The sequence below is a fragment of the Dendrobates tinctorius genome, unplaced genomic scaffold, assembly GCF_039654945.1.
Source record: "Dendrobates tinctorius isolate UK_male_01 unplaced genomic scaffold, ASM3965494v1 ptg000057l, whole genome shotgun sequence".
In the NCBI taxonomy this organism is placed as follows: domain Eukaryota; kingdom Metazoa; phylum Chordata; class Amphibia; order Anura; family Dendrobatidae; genus Dendrobates; species Dendrobates tinctorius.
The window spans coordinates 25,845,736-25,864,681 of record NW_027361725.1 but is presented as its reverse complement, the minus strand read 5'-3'; the positions used below and the strand labels follow the sequence as shown (position 1 = coordinate 25,864,681).

At 41.3% G+C, this 18,946-nt stretch overlaps 1 protein-coding gene and 1 long non-coding RNA gene across 6 annotated transcripts in view; one reads left to right on the top strand and one right to left on the bottom strand.

The window, feature by feature from the left end:
* The window catches only part of NPAS3 (neuronal PAS domain protein 3), a 586,631-nt gene extending 569,794 nt beyond the window's left edge, over positions 1-16,837 (bottom strand). Inside the window, exon 1 of one of the 4 annotated variants that reach the window (XM_073577843.1) lies at positions 16,469-16,837. In XM_073577843.1, coding sequence (XP_073433944.1) covers positions 16,469-16,617 — 149 coding nt within the window. In that variant the 5' untranslated portion in view covers positions 16,618-16,837. Of the gene's footprint in view, positions 1-16,221; positions 16,441-16,468 lie in introns of those variants that run through there. The other 3 variants (XM_073577841.1, XM_073577842.1, XM_073577845.1) reach the window with 3 other exon arrangements.
* Positions 1-18,946, top strand: part of LOC141091996 (uncharacterized) — a 123,012-nt gene that overhangs the window by 8,860 nt on the left and 95,206 nt on the right. For both annotated transcript variants that reach the window (XR_012232641.1, XR_012232640.1), the window contains exon 2: positions 13,139-13,252. This is a non-coding gene — a long non-coding RNA (uncharacterized lncRNA). The remainder of the gene's footprint in view (positions 1-13,138; positions 13,253-18,946) is intronic.

Genomic DNA, 18,946 nt, shown 5'->3' with positions numbered 1-18,946 from the left:
CAATATGGGAAAGGAAAAGGATCTCTCTGCTGCCAAAAAGTGTCAAATATTGTAATGCCTTGGACAAGGTATGAAAACATTAGATATTTCATGAAAACTTAAGCCTGATCATCGTACTGTGAAAAGATTTGTAGCTGATACAGAGCACAGATGGGTTTGTGCAGATAAAGGCATAATGAGGAAGGTTTCTGCCAGATAAATTGATCAGATTAAGAGAGCAGCCGCAGTTACAAAGCAGCAAACTGGTATTTGAAGATGCTAATGCTTCTTGAGTCCCGCAAACCTCAAGGTGTAGGACCCTCCAGAGGCTTGTAGTTGTGCATAAACCTATTATTCGGCCACCCCTAAACAGTGCTCACTAGCAGGAATGGTTGCAGTGGGCCCAAACATGCGTGGACTAATTTTAAATCAGTCTTGTTTACTGATGAATGTCGTGCAACTCTGAATGGTCCAGATGGATGGAGTAGTGTATGGTTGGTGGCCACCATGTCACAACAAAGCCAGGGATGTTAGCAAGTAGATGGCAGAGTTATGTTTTTTTGCCAGAGTCATGGGGAGAGAGCTGGTAGGCCCCATTAGGGTTCCTGAGGATGTAAAAATGACTTCTGCAAAGTATAGTGAGATATGACTGAACACTTTCTTCCATGGTACAAAAAGAAGAACCTGGTCATCCGTAGAAAAATCATCTTCATGCATGACAATGCACCACCTCATGCTGCAAAGAATATCTGAGTCATTGGCTGCTATGGGCATAAAGGGAGAGAAACTCAATCTGGCCACCATCCTTCCCTGACCTCAACCCTATTGAGAACCTCTGAGAACAGAATATCTATGAGGGTGGGAGGCCGATCATATCAGAACAGTGGCCCTGGGAGGCTACTCTGACATCCTGCAAAGAAATTCAAGCAGAAACTATCCAAAAGCTCAAGTTTAATGGATGCAGGAATTTTGAAGGTGATATCATAGAAGGGGTCCTATGTTATCATGTAACTTGGCCTGTTAATATGTTTTTGATTTCAGTAAATGTGACCTCTTATCGCTGCAATTTCAGTAAATTACCATTTTTAGTTCTTCACAACCTATAAAATGATTGGAAACGCTGGTGTGCATAATAATTTGGAACAGTGCTTTTTGAGTTTTTGGGGTTTGGAAAAAAAATAATGTTCTCATTAGGAGATTTTTCTAATAAAATGTGATTTATACACTTGATGACTAACGGTTGATGACTTGAAAATCATATCGACTCATTTGAATCAACCATTTAAGAAAATCAAAATAAAAAGTGGAATGGGGTGTATAGAATCATATAAAGAATGATAGTTACATTTGTGAAGGAGGGTAATGTAATATTTGCATGTAGCGGAAGTCAGTGGTACTAGAGGACCCTTGGCTCTACAATGCGAAACCATACCCATACTTATTTTATGCCAAAAAACAAAATTCCCAAGCTTTCCATAGCCACCAGTCTGTAAAAAAACAGCGCACACATGCAACTAGGACGGTGTCAGTGTGCTGTCTGTTTTTGCCAACACAATTCTAAATATTTAGAAGCCAGGTACCTGCTAGATAAAGACAGTTTGTCCCCCCAAAAATTCAATTTAAAGTAAGCAGTTAGTCATATAAAGGACTCCCCATATTAAGATTGTTGGTGTAGTCCAGATTTCTCAGATATTGTTATCCAGAAAACAATCATTAATCATTATGCAAATGAGGGGTCTTGGTGCACTCTTGGTGCGGCTATGTGATCAGTGAACTGTGTCAACCCTTCTAATACCATGCCTTTCCCTATGTTGATTCCAGAAGCGAGCTTTCAGCCAAAAACTTGGCTCTACACGCACTCTCCGACACTATAGGAGTCAAACGGAAACACACCTATCCCCCTCTCCTTTCTCTGAGGCCACCGGCTCGCTACACTTCTATTGATCAGTAGAGAGGGATGTCTATAAGCCCACCCAGTTTGCTTGCTCTCAAGGTTGACTTTTTAGTTTAGGCACTATCAATCAACATAGGGTGGGATAGTAAGGCTATGTGCACACGCTGCGGTTTTTGCTGCGGTTTTGGCCGCTGCGGATCTGCAGCAGTTCTGCAGACAGTGTACAGTACAATGTAAGTCTATGTGATTTACATTCTGCTGTGCACATGCTGCGGATTTTCAACTGCGGAAAAGCTGCGGTTTTGAATCTGCAGAAAGAATTGACAGGCCAATCCGCAGGTAAAACCGCTGGTCATTTTACCTGCAGTTTTATCTGCGGATCCGCAGATACAAATCCGCGGTTGAATCCGCAGCGTGTGCACATAGCCTAAGGCACTGGGGTCCCGTTCTCAAAATATATTAGATATGGGCCATATTGACTTAAATAGACTCCAATGGGATTCTGTAATGAAGTCTGTAATTTTAATAATTTTTTTTTTTGCTGAGTCTCTGCAAATTTCACCCCTTATTGAAATCAGTGGCAAAAATCTGCAACATAAATGGACGTGCTTCAAATATAAAGTGAGCACAGAAGGTCAAATCCCGCACAGATTATTTTGCAGTGCACTGGTGAAGATTTCATGCACCTTGCTTCAATTGTAATAAATGATGTAATTTTTTTTCTAAGAAAATTCGTCCAGTGTGAACATACCCTTAGGTTTGAAATCACTGCAACTTATGACATGGGATGAGACATGTAGGAATTGTTAGCCGTCTTGATGTCTGCATGTTCAACCAGTAACAATACTCCAATACGCGATCAGTTGTTGAGAGAAATGTGACAATCAATATGGCTGCACTTCCTGCTATCCCTTTTACAAAGCTGGCCACCACCACAAACAAAAGACTATAAAATAAATAATTTATATAAATAATAATTATTTATATAAATAAATAATATAAACTATTGGCAATCACAACTCATTTACTAATAGGTGGCAACACTTGCAAGCATTTGCATGGAAATATTTTCAGTAATTTTTACCACTGGATTAATTAAAATTAATTACAGATACAAAAACTAACATTATACGGTACTTAGGCATACATGATCTCTTTATCATTTTAGGTTGAAAGCAACAAGGGAAACATTTTGTCAATTTTGGTGTAGCTGCAAAGCCACTGCAACATGATGTGACACTCGTAACCCCAACCTTGGGGTCAAGATAAATTCAGAAATCAATAATATTAATTAAGAAGTCGATGGTGATTAGAATAGCTGTAATGTTGGACTTCTTAACTGTCCTATTTTAACTAGCAGCTCGCACATATAATCAGCAGAGCTTTTAGTGTGGCCAAATTACATTTCACTTTTCCAGTAAAGTAGCTCTCAGTAGTGTAACACATGTATGGGCAATACTATATTTTTAGGCTACCCTATTCTCAAATTGATGGTCCACTCATCTACTGGGTAAATATAGAGGTTTTCTGGGGTTTTTTTCTTTACAGTAAGGCTATGTGCCCATGTAGCGTTTAAATCCGGACACTGAAAACCGGACTCCTTCCCAGAAATCGCGCGTTTTTTTTCCCTGCGATTTTACCGCGATTCTGTTCGCGATTTTCGCGTGCGATATTCAAGCACTTTCCAAGCGATTTGAAGCATCGCTTGGAAAGTGGTTGACAGGTTGGTCACACTCGTCAAACATAGTGTTTGACAAGTGTGAGCAGCTTTTTACTATTGAGGCTGCCTATGCGGCATCAATAGTAAAAGAAAGAATGTAAAAAATGATAAAAAAAATAAAAAATCGGGGTATATTTACCTTCCGATGTCCCGTGCTGCCATCCCGGGCCTCAGCGCTCACAGTAATGCCTTGCGAGACCTGTGATGACGTTGGTCTCGCGTTGCTATAGCGATCTCACGAGACCGCTAGAGTCACGCGAGACTACGTCATCACAGGCCCTTGTCGCAAGGCATTACTGGGAACGCTGAGGCCCGGGATGGCAGCGCGGGACATCGGAAGGAAAATATACCCCGATTTTTAATTTTTTATTCTTTTTTTTACAGGGGTATGGTACCCAGGGCCTGGAGGACAGTCTCCTCTCCTCCACACCGTGGGTACCAACCGCACATGAGACGCTTAACTTTGCGCATGGTGGGCATAGCCACATGCGGGAAGTAAGCGGTTCTCATGCATTCCTATGGGTGCAGAATCGCGGCAATTCTTTGCTATTCCGCACAAAAGAATGAGCATGTTGCGATTTTTTTCCGCGATGCGATTCCGCCGCGGAAAAAAGCGCAGCATTAGCACAGAATGTGCGGAATGCCATAGGAATGCATGGGGGGTGTTCTGTACAAGATTTTTAAACGTTTTCGCAGCTTTTTCGCAACGAAAATCGCGGCAAAAACGCTTACAAATCGCATCGTGGGCACACAGCCTAAAGCTTAATAAGCACAGCAAAATGTGAAACTTTTAATGAGAATTTCTACCCTTTTTTTTCCGTATGTTTTCCAAGGGTAAAAAAACACTGTTCTTTATTGTACCAGCAAAGTGAAGGCGATTTCTGAAATCTCCTTCACACGCTGCTTGTTCTTTCCTTACGGATTTGAACCATCTGCACCGTATCAATTCTTGTTTTTCAAAGAGTTTTTCACTCATGCCAATGAATGAGAAAAAAAAAACGCGCAAGCATCAACGCATCAAAAACGAGCGTAAAAATGTGCATATTGTACACAGCGCTTTTCGTGCCTACACTTAAAGATCTGCTGCAAATACTCAACGTGAGCACAAAGCCTCACATAAAATAATACTACATTGTCTAGGTAATTGTCTATGATCTCTATGCACGTCAAGCATATTACCAGGACAGAGTTATGTTGTCATTGTCAAGTTGTTGTTTACCTGGATTGGATATAATTTTGCCAATTTTCCACAGTGAGGTGCTTTCACATTGGAGCATTTTCTGCTATATATACAACCAACCAAACTCAGCTAACGTTTATTTACCAACCTATGGAAAGTCTATATTGTATGGACTTCACCAAAATAAGAAAAATATGATCTAGTGACTAATAATATGGTCATTATGACCTTTTTCGCTCCACTGAGCATGCTCGTGGCTTAACCTCCCATTGGAGTTCAGGGGTTACATGCTCAGGTCCTGTGCCTGTTCCTATTGGACCATCAGGAAGGTCCCGGAAGGACGCTGCTATAAAAGGTTCGCATGGCCGCTCGGCCATGCGTTAATATAGACTTTAATGGCTAAGTGTGGGTATGATGATGGATGCTTGAGACAGGTGAATGACTCATTATGATTCCCTCCCTTGGTTGTGCATGTGTTAAGGTTTGTAGAGTCAAAGTCAGCACCTAGCGCCGCAGTGCTCCCAGCTCCTCACACACGCTAGCGCCAGAGTGTGCCATTCAGCACAAGGCACCACGTTACCACATATACTGCAGCATCTGTCAGAGCGGCGCCGTGCGCAGATAGTGCGCTTTCCTGCTCTAAGCTAGGCTGGTTAGTGGCGTCCGCCAGGGCGGTGCTGCATGCTCCAGTAGCGGTTTACTTTTGGTCCGTTCTCCTGGCATCGCAGTTGCGGTGCCGCATGCTAGTGAGTCAAGAGGGACTCTAACCCAGTGTCCTTGGGGCAGAGTCCTGAGACTCTACACTAGCGCTCCCTTTGCCCATTCCTGTGGACTTAACAGGCTCCGACATTTGTGCCAGCGACTCTGTGAAGTAACAGAGTTCGCTCCTGTACACACCGGGTCAGTGGTCAACCCGCCGGTGTCCAGTTAGCACTCCGCCATTACCGAGCAGTAGTTTACCATCTCTGCACGGTGGACCCTGGGTAGCGATCGCACTTCCTTATATTTTATATTTAGTGCGTATGTTCGCAGTCTACAGTGCCATATTTAGTTCTCTTTTAATTCCTTGCTGGTTCTTGTAATTTGTTTCCCGCCATGTTTGCAGAGTAGGAGGATCTATCTGGCGTGATTTAGTTATGACTACTCTACAATTCTCCATCATCTCTCTCCCTGAAACAGTGAGTGAGAACCTGCAGCTGCATCTCCCTCCAGCCCATTTGGTTTTCTAGATGTTTGCTGAATTTTCACGGCACAATCCATTCCATTAAACGACCAAAGGGCTATATACAAGAAAATCAGCAGTTTACCAGTTTAAACAGGCCAAACAATGTTTTTCACATAGAGAACGATTTTTAATACGATCGTTCTGTGCCCATAGAATACCATGTTGTCACTATCACAGCTGTTTACACAGGACAATGCACTGACAAAAAACGTGACATTAAATGGCCCATTTAGACGGGCCAATAATCAGAGTATGGACATTTCGTAAGTGTTCCTACAAAAGCCAGTTCCCAAGTTATTGACTAATTGAAATGGGCTTTTGCTTTTCTAGATTTTTTCATAACTGATGAGGTTTCTAAACATTTGCAGACAGTGCCATTTTCTGCTAATTGGATATATAACAAGTTTCATAGTTGCCTATAATATGGAATAGAAATATATACAGTACCTTTAACAACTGTTCATACCCTGTGAACTTTTCCACATTTTTTCACATTACACCCACAAATATAAATGTATTTTATTTGGATTTTATGTGATATACCAACACAAAGTAGCAAGTATTTGTGATTTGTGAAGCAAATGATACATGGTTTTCTAAGTATTTGAATATATCTGAAAATTGTGATGTGCATTTTTATTGAGCCCTCCTGTAGTCTGATACCCCTAAATAAAATCCTCAGCAACCAATTGCCTCCAGAAGTCACATCATTAGTAAATTAAGTCCACATGTGTGTAATTTATTCTTAGTATAACTACAGCTGTTCTGTGAAGGCCACAGAGGTTTGTGTGAGAACATTAAGGGTCAAACAGCATCACAAAAACCAAGAAACACACTTGACAGGTCAGGGATAAATTTGTGGAGAATTGTAAAGCAGGGTTAGGTTATAAAAAAAAAAAGCCCAAGCTCTGAACACCTCACAGAGCACTGTTCAATTCGTCATCCAAAAATATAGGGGCATGGCACAACTGCAAGCCTACGAACACATGGCCGTCCACCTAAACTGACATCCCAAGTAAGGAAAGCACTCATTAGAGAAGCAGCCAAGAAAACCATGGTCAATATAGAGGAACTGCAGAGACTTGGGGAATAATCTATCCACAGGATAAATATTAGTCATATGCTCCACAAATCTGGTCTTTATAGAAGTGTGGCAAGAAAACCGTTTTTGAAAGTAAGCCATAAGATGTCCCATTTTTAGCTTACAAAAAAGCCATGTAGGGGACAAAGGGAGCATGTGGAAGAAGGTGCTCTAGTCAGATGAGGCTTATGAGCTAAATGCAAAATTCCATGTGTGGCAGAAAATTAACACTGCATATCACCCGGAAAACGCCATCCCCACCGTCAAACATGGTAGTGGCAGCATCATGCTGTGGGGAGGCTTTTCTTCAGCGGGAACAGCGAAGCTGTTCAGTGTTGATTGGAAGTTGGATGGAGCTAAATACGGGGGCAATTCTGGATGAAAACCTGTTAGAGGCTGCAAAAGACTTAAGACTGGGGAGTAGGTTCACCATCCAGCAGGACCACAACCCTAAACATACTGCCGGAGCTATAATGGATAGTTTACATCAAAGCATATTCATGTGTGTGAACGGCCCAGTCAGTCCAGACCTAAATCCCATTGAGAATCTGTGGAAGACATGAAAATTGTTGTTCACAGACGCCTCCATGCAATCTCACTGAGCTACAGCGAGTGAGCAAAAAATAAAGGGCAAAACTTTGAGCCTCTTGATGTGACTTGTATCAGCAATTGCAGCTAAGGCTGGAGTCACACTAACCTGCGCAAAATGCGGTCAGTATTTTACATGCGTAATACGGATGACAGACCCCTAAACAGTGCTCCGTATGTCATCCGTAATCAAGGTGTGGTCGCGTATTTTGCGCATGTCAGCATCCGTATGTAATCCGTATGGCATCCGTATGGTGAGATTTTCTCGCCGGCTTGCAAAATGGACATATAATGGAGCCCTATGACAGGGTTTCTAACAGAAACGAAATAATAGATATGCACACATAGAATGCATATATATATATATATATATATATATATGCATATATATATATATATATATATGTATGTGTATTCTATGTGTCTATATCTATTCTTTCGTTTCTTTATTAAACCTGTCAGCGTGAGATTACTGTATAGCGCACTGAATTGCCGGCTTTGCTAAAAGACACCTGGTGCGTATTTCTGGCAAGTCACATGTGTGGTCCGTGTGTAATCCGTATTTTTAGCGCACCCATAGACTTGCATTGGCGTATTACGGCCGTAGTACGCTGACAATCGCAGCATGCTGCGAGTGGCACGGAGCGTAGAATACTGAGGAGAAATATACGGCTGGTGCGAGGGACCCCATAGAGAATCATTGGTCCGTGTCTAATGCGTGCTTTTTGCGCCTCTCACTCTCCTGTATTCCTCGCCAGTGTGACCCCGGCCTAACCGTGGTCCTACAAATTATTGACTCTGGGGGGCTGAATACAATTGATGGTTACGATTTTGAGATTTATATTTTTTAAAATATTTGCTACTTTGTGTTTATATGTTACATAAAATCCCCCCAAAATACACTTAACTTTCTGTTTGTAATGTGAAAAAATGTGGAAAAGTTGACGGAGTATGAATACTTCTCAAGGCATTGTGTGTGTGTATGTATATATATATATATATATATATATATATATATATATATATATATATATATATATATATACACATATACATATACTGTATATTGGATATTGAAAGAGAAATCGGTAGTGGTATTATCAGAGCTATTTTTTACAAACCTGCAGCACATTGGGCAGAAATATTATTTTGCTACATTTCGCATACTAATATAAAATGGCAGGGTGCGGCATCTATGTTTTGGGTGCCAGATGACAGCACTTCTTGAGATTCTTGAAAATGTTAAAATTCTTGGTGGTCCATTACCTTTCATCAAACATCTATTGCGATGCCATATAACAGCATATTTTCCCTAGAGTTCAATCAACCACTAGTATCCAGTGAGCCGCTACAGCTAGTGATGGCCAGCAGCGGTCACATGTTGGGATGCCATTGCTGAAGCACTGAGTACAAAGACGACTTGGATCAGGGAAGTCTAAGGATCAGAAATGTGAGTATAGCTTCTTTTGTTATTACCTTCAAAGTGGTTTGTAAAAACATGTTTATTGGCAGGAGAAGCCCTTTAATTGTATGTTTCATGAGAAATATTATCAATTTTACAATGTGAACAATTATATATTATTTGAAATGTGAAGTCTGTGAAACGATTAGAATACTACAGAACTGAAGATATTTTTCCAGTATGTCTTTTAATACCACACCTACCTCCATGTATACCCTTGCTACCCACCTTACCACCAATTGCATACCCATTGCTCTGCTCTATACCAACAGAGTAATGACAAATTGTGATGTCTAATGGTTCTATGCCTGGGTGACTAGTTAGACGATATTATACATGATATGTACAGTATATAAACATGCATCAACAATGTTGGTCTGGGGTGTCAAGGGTCAACCAATAACATTGACTTTGGGGGCCCACTTCTCACCTGCATACAAATGTTACACAAATTTATCTATATCTCTATATAATAATAAACTGGGTAGTTTGGTTAATGAATCATGAGATGCTGCTTTTTTTCTGTACAGAGTGAATTATGCCAAGAACTGCCCATATAATGCAGTTGGTGGACCAGATCTGCACAGGGGCCCACCGGGAGATTCCCCTGTTCCCCTATGGACCAGTCCGAGTCTGTGCATCAATAATCATAGAAAGTCCGAACTAAATGCAAGTTAATCTAACAAATTTAAAATACCCCTAGCAGTTCACATATGGCACATTTATCCATGCAGATCCGTAAGATTCCCCCTGTAAGATGCATAAGACATCTGATAAGATTAGGGTGTTATAGCCAGCATTGGTGGATCGGATTTTCTTCTGTAGAAGGGAAAGTTGATGGGCCAGTATAGCTCTCTGATCTAACATCCCACGATGTCATCCATCATAACATAAAGCATCTACCGAGACCTGTTCTAGTCCATCTCCTGTGCAATCCAAGTGTAATCACCTTAGTCTTGTCATTGCTGCTCCCCGCGTGCAGTGGTGATTGGCATTTCCTGGTATCGGCGGGATTGAACTGATATTAGAGCTGATACTACATGGAATATCCTGAGCTTTCTGTACAGCGGAGTGGCATTACATATTCTTGTTGCACAAACTCAGACAACAGAGCCTTTTAATAGACAAGTGATATACAATGACGCCAAATAACGCCAACTATAAAAAGCAAATGCCCATATGACCACCCTGCTTTTTTCCATTAGTTCCATCCAGCCAATAGCCGATATGATATGGCACATACAATATATTTTTTTTCTACATTATATAGATCAAATTCCAGCTGCCACAAAATAACTACTGCCTTTACATTATAACATAAATTAAGCAGGTTCATGCAAAATCTGCAGTTGTTTTTCACATGTGTTACATTAGATGTAATAGATTGTCAGCTTTGTATACATAAGGGATAATTATATGCTCCAATTTTCTTAGAGGCGTCAACATGCAAGAAAGGGAAGTTTAGATCAGGAATGTTTGTGCACATGCTTCCCACACGTGTGCACCTATATGCGCGGCTCATGTCCACACCCCACATGAGCACGCTTTGATAGAAATGATATATATTCCATTTATGAATTACCAATAAATCTATACTTGTGTGTGGACCTGACAGCAAAAAAAAAAAAAAAGAATAAATAGGAGGTCACAATAGAAGCTAAAATCCTTGGACATGTCAATAAACCAATACTGATCACACAGTGTTTTACATCTTCCAATTACAGGGGCTGACGTTCCCCTCGCTCAGGGTAAAGCCCTCCCCTCTCTAGCTTATCGAGCAGAGTTGATAGGTGATGCTGGAAGCTATGTCTGCCAAGATACAGGGCAATGCCATTGATGGGTTAACTCTTTATGCACCAGGCGAGTAGGGCCACACATTATTTCGGCAAGGAGCTGGGGGCCACTTTGACAGCAAAAAAAAGGGTTGGACAGCTGGCTTCTAAAGTAATGGTAGTACAAGTAGATTGCCTGAAGAATAATTGAATTTCGGGGCTCTTCTGAAAGCAAACACTGGCTGCTCTGCCTCCTTTCTGTGCTGTACAGGGTGGCAAACTCACTGATTCAATTATTTGCTAGTAATTCAATGTATACTGTGTGCAGCATTTTACTATTGTGCGCTTTAAAGGGCTAGACACAATTTAATATATCCGTGCCAATTCAAGATCTCTGTGCGCTGTCCTAAAGTCATATGCCAGGAAATACTCCTATTCCTAATAGTATGTAGTGCTGCTACTTTGAGAATGATGTCTCTCATTAAGCCAAATTCCAAGTCAGTGCCAGTCATCAACCCTATATACAGTATCTCCTATGTATTCAGTCCTGTAAGCGAGATCCAACCATCTCCAGTAAGAAAATGAGACGCACACTGTATTTTTTAACTCCGACTAGTATATACGGTTGTGCAATAAATACACGCATATTGTTATACAATCTGTGCCCATTATAACACTACATAGATGGCAGAATATATCTGCAGCAGCTGAATTTATGTTCTTCCTTTCATAGGGAGGCCAGTAGCCTTCCGTCAAACATTATAATTGCAGAGTTAAAAAATATTAGGTTTCTAAAAAGTATAATTACATAGCGCATTGATATTTGTGCTCGTCTTTGAGGCTGCTCATAAAAAAAGAGTCATATATTGATCTTAACGTAAATGATATATACCGTATACGATGTACGCGCCACTTTGCTTTCTGGCACAAAACGCTTTATCCCTTTCCTACTGGCTTTTAATTATTTACTAAATTAGCCCATGTTTCCACCCAAGCAGCAAGGTCAAGGTCATATTTTACAGGTATTTGAAAGTTGGATTCTTAGACCATGTATATATTAGATTGCAACATTTCAAAACGAATTCTTTGTAGTCTACTCTGACACGTTGACTTTTGGCGATTTATGTTCGCCTCCGGGCAACACGTGTAGCACATGATCCAATGGCTACATATATAAATACCTGATGCATCATGCATCCATTTCTACTGATGTGACAGGTAAAAGTATATGTATGGTATGTCCTGTGTCTAATCTATGGTCGTGATATTGAAACATTGCTACTAATAGCTAACTATATTAGGAAATTTCTGAATAAATGAATGAAGATGCCTTAGCCAATATTCATGGAAAATATAAATATACTGCTAGATTTAATAGATTTATAAAATAATACTTATAAAGCATCGCTATTAGTGATAGTAGTATGAATGTGAAATCCTTCATTTTGGATTTTATTTTAGGTAGAATCCTAAAGCATGTTCCCAGTCACCGGGAATAGTGTTCCCTAATGGAAGAAATGAAGCTATTCATTCGTAGAATATAGTGAGAGCAATATGAAAGCTTGAATAGCAATGGTTTATAGGGAAATCTAAAGTTTGTGTGTGTGTATGTATATATATATATATATATATATATATATATATGCAACATATAATATTTTCAATTATATAAAACTAGGTATCACTTAGTCTGTCCTGTGCTTCTAGGTATCTTGCTGTAAATCTCCACAGTCTGTTTGGCCTTTTTTTTTCTCCTCGTTCATCAGCCACTCCGCTCACTTTGTGATCCTATCTGTGTAGGCCATAAAGGGGTTAATGTAATCAGGATTATGATCGCTTCTGTAATCAGCGTTAGCGAAAAGAGTATTGCTATTTTCCTTTGAAAAGATGCTGCAGTGATGTGTGAAGAAGGCTCTTGCCTGCTGTAGGAATGCCTTTAAACCGATAGCATATGTTACAGAAAAAAAAAGAAAATGTGACAATATCAATTGTCTTCCTTGAATATTTCTAAATAATTAAAAAAAAAAAACAAAACTGTGAAATAAAGGTTATGCATCGAAAATATCTTTCATATGCTTGCTGCAAAAAACGTAATCATGAAATGCTACTATATTGTTTTCGCTTAAAACTGAATAGAAATGGAAAGAAAATACCGTATAAATAAAGTTGGCATATGAGCTCTGCTTTGGATTTTACTGCGATACATTACTTGATAAATCCGATATTTTGTATTGTAGAAAACAAGTAATGACTAACTCGGACCCAGCGAAAAACAGAACATGAAAAACCGAAAAATCAGTAAAGGAAAATATTCCCGTTTGAGATCAGACCTTTAAACACCTGGATTTACGGTACCGTATACCAGCGTCGAGTTATGTGCCATTGCTATACATTTTTATAGGGTGACCTCTTTTTTTTTGGTTTACTGAGATTACAATGTTCGATTGCAAGCTCTGCATTGAAATCAATGTCTTATTGTCTTTCCTGGCTGACCTCTGCTCCCCCTCCTTCCCTCGTCCCAATCCTGTGACTGATCCCTAGCACTTTGGGGAGTGACAGGCCATTTCCATATGTTCTGATAAACAAGGTGCGGGCAGAGAGAGGAATATGATTAACCCCTGCTGATTTCCAATTCTCATCCACCTCTGAAGGACACGGCTTGCAAAGTATTAGAGCTTCAATCACATCCAGAGATTGGGATGGAGAGATATTCGCAATGCTTTAGAAATTGCTCATAATAGGCCAACAACTAGGAATCAGATAGAAAGCTCTAATAGAAATGTACAATCGAGGCTTGCACAAATCAGATGTGAATGTGTGTGTGTGTGTATATATATATACACACACACACACACATATATATACACACACACACACACACACATATATATACACACATACACACATATATAGTCTAAATTGTAGACATCATATATAATTCTTTACTTCAGATAAGCTTTCTGAGTTTTTCCTTTTTGTCACATATCTAATACACTCAATATATTAACCCACAAAAACATTATATTTATTACTATCATATAATTCATCCAAAAGGTGACATCAGCGTAACAAAGTTTACAGTATTTTTGCAATGATAAATTAGTCTTACATGTCTGTTCATACACACAACTATGCTTGATAATTCATCTTTCTAGTAATATACAACATGATGTAACAGGTGTATACAGTATATGTGCTGTGTATAATATATATATGTGTGTGTGTAATATATAGATTGTTCCCTCTCTCTATATGACATGCACAAAGTGGATCTTGTCTACAGAACTTAGCACCAAACTTTGTGTAAATATTTATATCAACACCGTACATACAAATGTAAATAAATAAATGCAATTACTAGTGTCTAGTCTAAATAACCTCACCATGGAGGGGTTCTATACATGTGTTGCATTCCAAGCTATATGTGCCCACACTCCTCAGTCTTCCTCATATACATAACTTCTATAGACTGTGAAGACAAGCCACACATGTTATAATGGAATATTACAAAGTGTCTTGAAGCTGTAGCGCACTCTCCAGCAAGGGTCCAGCAAGAACAAGATGGATTTAATGACGCTCACAGACAGTGACAGCCACATATAGTGGTGATGGGTAAAGCTTACAGACAGGTGCAGAAACTTTAAAATGGATGTTTGCTATTCAATCCCAGCTCTATATAAAGGAGACCTACACAATGGGATTTACAGCATATTACATTCTATTATGGGGGGGGGTCACTTAATTCTACTGCATTTACTAATTTTTAATTAAAGGTAGAATTGGAAAAGGGTAATAGGAAGATAGGGGATTCAGGACTGGAGAGCACAGAGCAGGACATGGCATGAAAAATAATTTCAAGTAAATGGAAAGCTATCAATGTGCAGCAGGGAAACCTCCTCCTATAGAATATCCCTATGTTATATACATATTAACACATCCGTGCTATATATATAAAACTGCCTTATTTTGATGCCTAAGACAACAACATACAGAGTAGGTGCATGTTACATAGTTCTGATCAAAAATAAAACTACTTGTTGAAATAAAACAGTTCTCATGTATGACATATATAATAAATGTGTGTGTGTATATACAGTATATGTGTGTATAAATATGTACATATGTATACGTGTATATATATCCTATGTATGTAATGTGTATATATATATATATGTGCGTATGTATATAATGTGTATATATATATATATATGTGCGTGTGTATATTTGTGTGTATATATGTGTGTGTGTGTATATATATATGCGTATGTATATGTGTGTGTATTTATGTATGTGTGTGTGTATATAAAATGTGTGTGTACAATGTATGTGTGTGTGTGTGTATATATATATATATATATATAATGTATGTGTGTGTATTTATATATGTGTGTATATAATGTATGTGTGTGTATAATGTATGTGTATATATAATATATGTATGTGTGTGTATAATGTATGTGTGTGTATATAATGTATGTGTGTGTGTATATAATGTGTGTGTGTATATAATGTATGTGTGTATATAATGTGTGTGTGTATATAATGTGTGTGTGTGTATCTAATGTATGTGTGTGTATATAATGTATGTGTGTGTGTATATAATGTGTGTGTGTGTATCTAATGTATGTGTGTGTATATAATGTATGTGTGTGTGTATATAATGTGTGTGTGTATCTAATGTATGTGTGTGGATGTATATAATGTATGTATGTGTGTGTGTGTATATATATAATGTGTGTGTATCTAATGTATGTGTGTGTATATAATGTATGTGTGTGTGTGTGTATATAGTGTGTGTGTGTGTGTGTGTATAATGTGTGTGTATATAATGTATGTGTGTGTATATAATGTATGTGTGTGTGTGTGTATATAGTGTGTGTGTGTGTATATAATGTGTGTGTGTGTATATAATGTATGTGTGTGTGTGTGTATATAATGTGTGTGTATATAATGTGTGTGTATATAATGTATGTGTGTGGATGTATATAATGTATATGTGTGTATGTGCCCCCCATCCACTCACTGTATATCCATCTATCATGCTCTGCACTATGCACATGGTCCATTCATGGTGTGACAGACCTTTGAGGGTCCTGCTGCCCACCATGCTGTGAGTGTCCTAGCCCTGGCTCTGGCTGGAATAAACTTGCCATCCCAGCTGCAGGCTGTTTCTGGCGCTTCCCTCCTCACCCAGCCCAGGTTGTGGCATCACTCACACAATGCCCAGGATTAGTTAATACTAAGTCTCTCTGCTTCCAGATGACTTTGGTTTTGATGTTGCAGAGGACAAGCAAGCCCGGGACGCCCCCCATAAACTCACCATAGCCAAGTGCCTGACATCCCCCCCAGATTCGGCTTCAGCAGACCTGTCAGGAGGAGGTTTCCTTAAGGAATGGCACAATGTATATACCAGGCGGCGATGATGCCAGGGATGCAGGATGGGGGTGTAATGACTGAGGTACCACATTCCCAACTAGGCAGCAGACCCCCCCACCCCCAGAACAACTCATCGCCCATAGAGGAACAATACCGGATGCCACATGACCCCGGAGATGCCACCTACTCACCGCTGCTGGTAGGAGCTGACCCCGGGCACATTGTGCGGGTGGCTCCCGTTGGTCCCCCCGCTCCTGGCCGCCCCGGGCTCGGGAGGAGCCCCTCCAGCTCCTGGAGCCGCCGTCACCTGCACGCTGAAGTCCGGGAAGATCCTGATCATCGCGGCGACCGCTGAGTGACTGAGCCCGGGCAGATCACATCCCCTGCCCGGGGAGCCCCGCACACCATCCGGCACTGAGACCCCGGGGAAAGAGGGGAGGGGGAGACAGACGGAGCCTGAGACAGAGAGAGGAGGAGAAGAGCGGGGCTGCTGCACTCACACCATCCTCCTAGTGATCAGCTGCCGCTACTACTGAGCCTGCAACTGGTGACACACTGCACTCCGGCCACACTGCACTCCACACTACATACAAACTGCACTCCAGCCACACTGCATCCACACACTGCACTCCACACTACATACAAACTGCACTCCAGCCACACTGCATCCACACACTGCACTCCACACTACATACAAACTGCACTCCAGACACACTGCATACAAAATGCACTACAGACACACTGCATACACACACTGCACTCCACACTACATACAAACTGCACTCCAGCCACACTGCATCCACACACTGCACTCCACACTACATACAAACTGCACTCCAGACACACTGCATACAAAATGCACTACAGACACACTGCATACACACACTGCACTCCACTCTACATACAAACTGCACTCCAGCCACACTGCATCCACACACTGCACTCCACTCTACATACAAACTGCACTCCAGCCACACTGCATCCACACACTGCACTCCACACTACATACAAACTGCACTCCAGACACACTGCATACAAAATGCACTACAGACACACTGCATCCACACACTGCACTCCAGCCACACACTGCATACACACTGCACTCCGGCCACACTGCACTCCACACTACATACAAACTGCACTCCAGACACACTGCATACAAAATGCACTACAGACACACTGCATCCACACACTGCACTCCAGCCACACACTGCATACACACTGCACTCCGGCCACACTGCACTCCACTCTACATACAAACTGCACTCCAGACACACTGCATACAAAATGCACTACAGACACACTGCATCCACACACTGCACTCCAGCCACACACTGCATACACACTGCACTCCGGCCACACTGCACTCCACACTACATACAAACTGCACTCCAGACACACTGCATACAAAATGCACTACAGACACACTGCATCCACACACTGCACTCCAGCCACACACTGCATACACACTGCACTCCGGCCACACTGCACTCCACACTACATACAAACTGCACTCCAGACACACTGCATACAAAATGCACTACAGACACACTGCATCCACACACTGCACTCCAGCCACACACTGCATACACACTGCACTCCAGCCACACACTGCATACACACTGCACTCCAGCCACACTGCACTCCACACTACATACAAACTGCACTCCAGACACACTGCATACAAAATGCACTACAGACACACTGCATCCACACACTGCACTCCAGCCACACACTGCATACACACTGCACTCCGGCCACACTGCACTCCACACTACATACAAACTGCACTCCAGACACACTGCATACAAAATGCACTACAGACACACTGCATCCACACACTGCACTCCAGCCACACACTGCATACACACTGCACTCCGGCCACACTGCACTCCACACTACATACAAACTGCACTCCAGACACACTGCATACAAAATGCACTACAGACACACTGCATCTACACACTGCACTCCAGACACACTGCACTCCAGACACACTGCATACAAAATGCACTACAGACACACTGCATCCACACACTGCACTCCAACCACACTGCATCCACACACTGCACTCCAGCCTCACTTCATCCACACACTGCACTCCAGCCACTGTACTCTATACACTGCTATCCAACCACTGTACTCTATCCACGCTACATCTGCACTTCAGCCACACTGCATCCACACACTGCACTCGAGCCACACTGCATTCCAGCCACTGTACTCTATCCACACTACATCTATACACTGCATTCCAGCCACACACTGCATCCACACACTGCACTCCAGCCACCGTACTCTATCCACACTACATCTATACACTGCACTCCAACCAAACTGCATCTATACACTGCACTCCAACCAAACTGCAGCTATACACTGCACTCCGGTCACACTGCATCCACACACTGCACTCCAGCCACACTGCATCCACACTACATCTATACACTGCACTCCAGCCACACTGCATCCACACTACATCTATACACTGCACTCCAGCCACACTGCATCCACACTACATCTATAGACTGCACTCCAACCACACTGCATTCTATACACTGCACCCCGGCCACACTGCATCTAGACACTGCACCCACACACTGCATCCAAACACTGCACTCTATCCACACTACATCTATACACTGCAATCCAGTCACACTGCACCTATA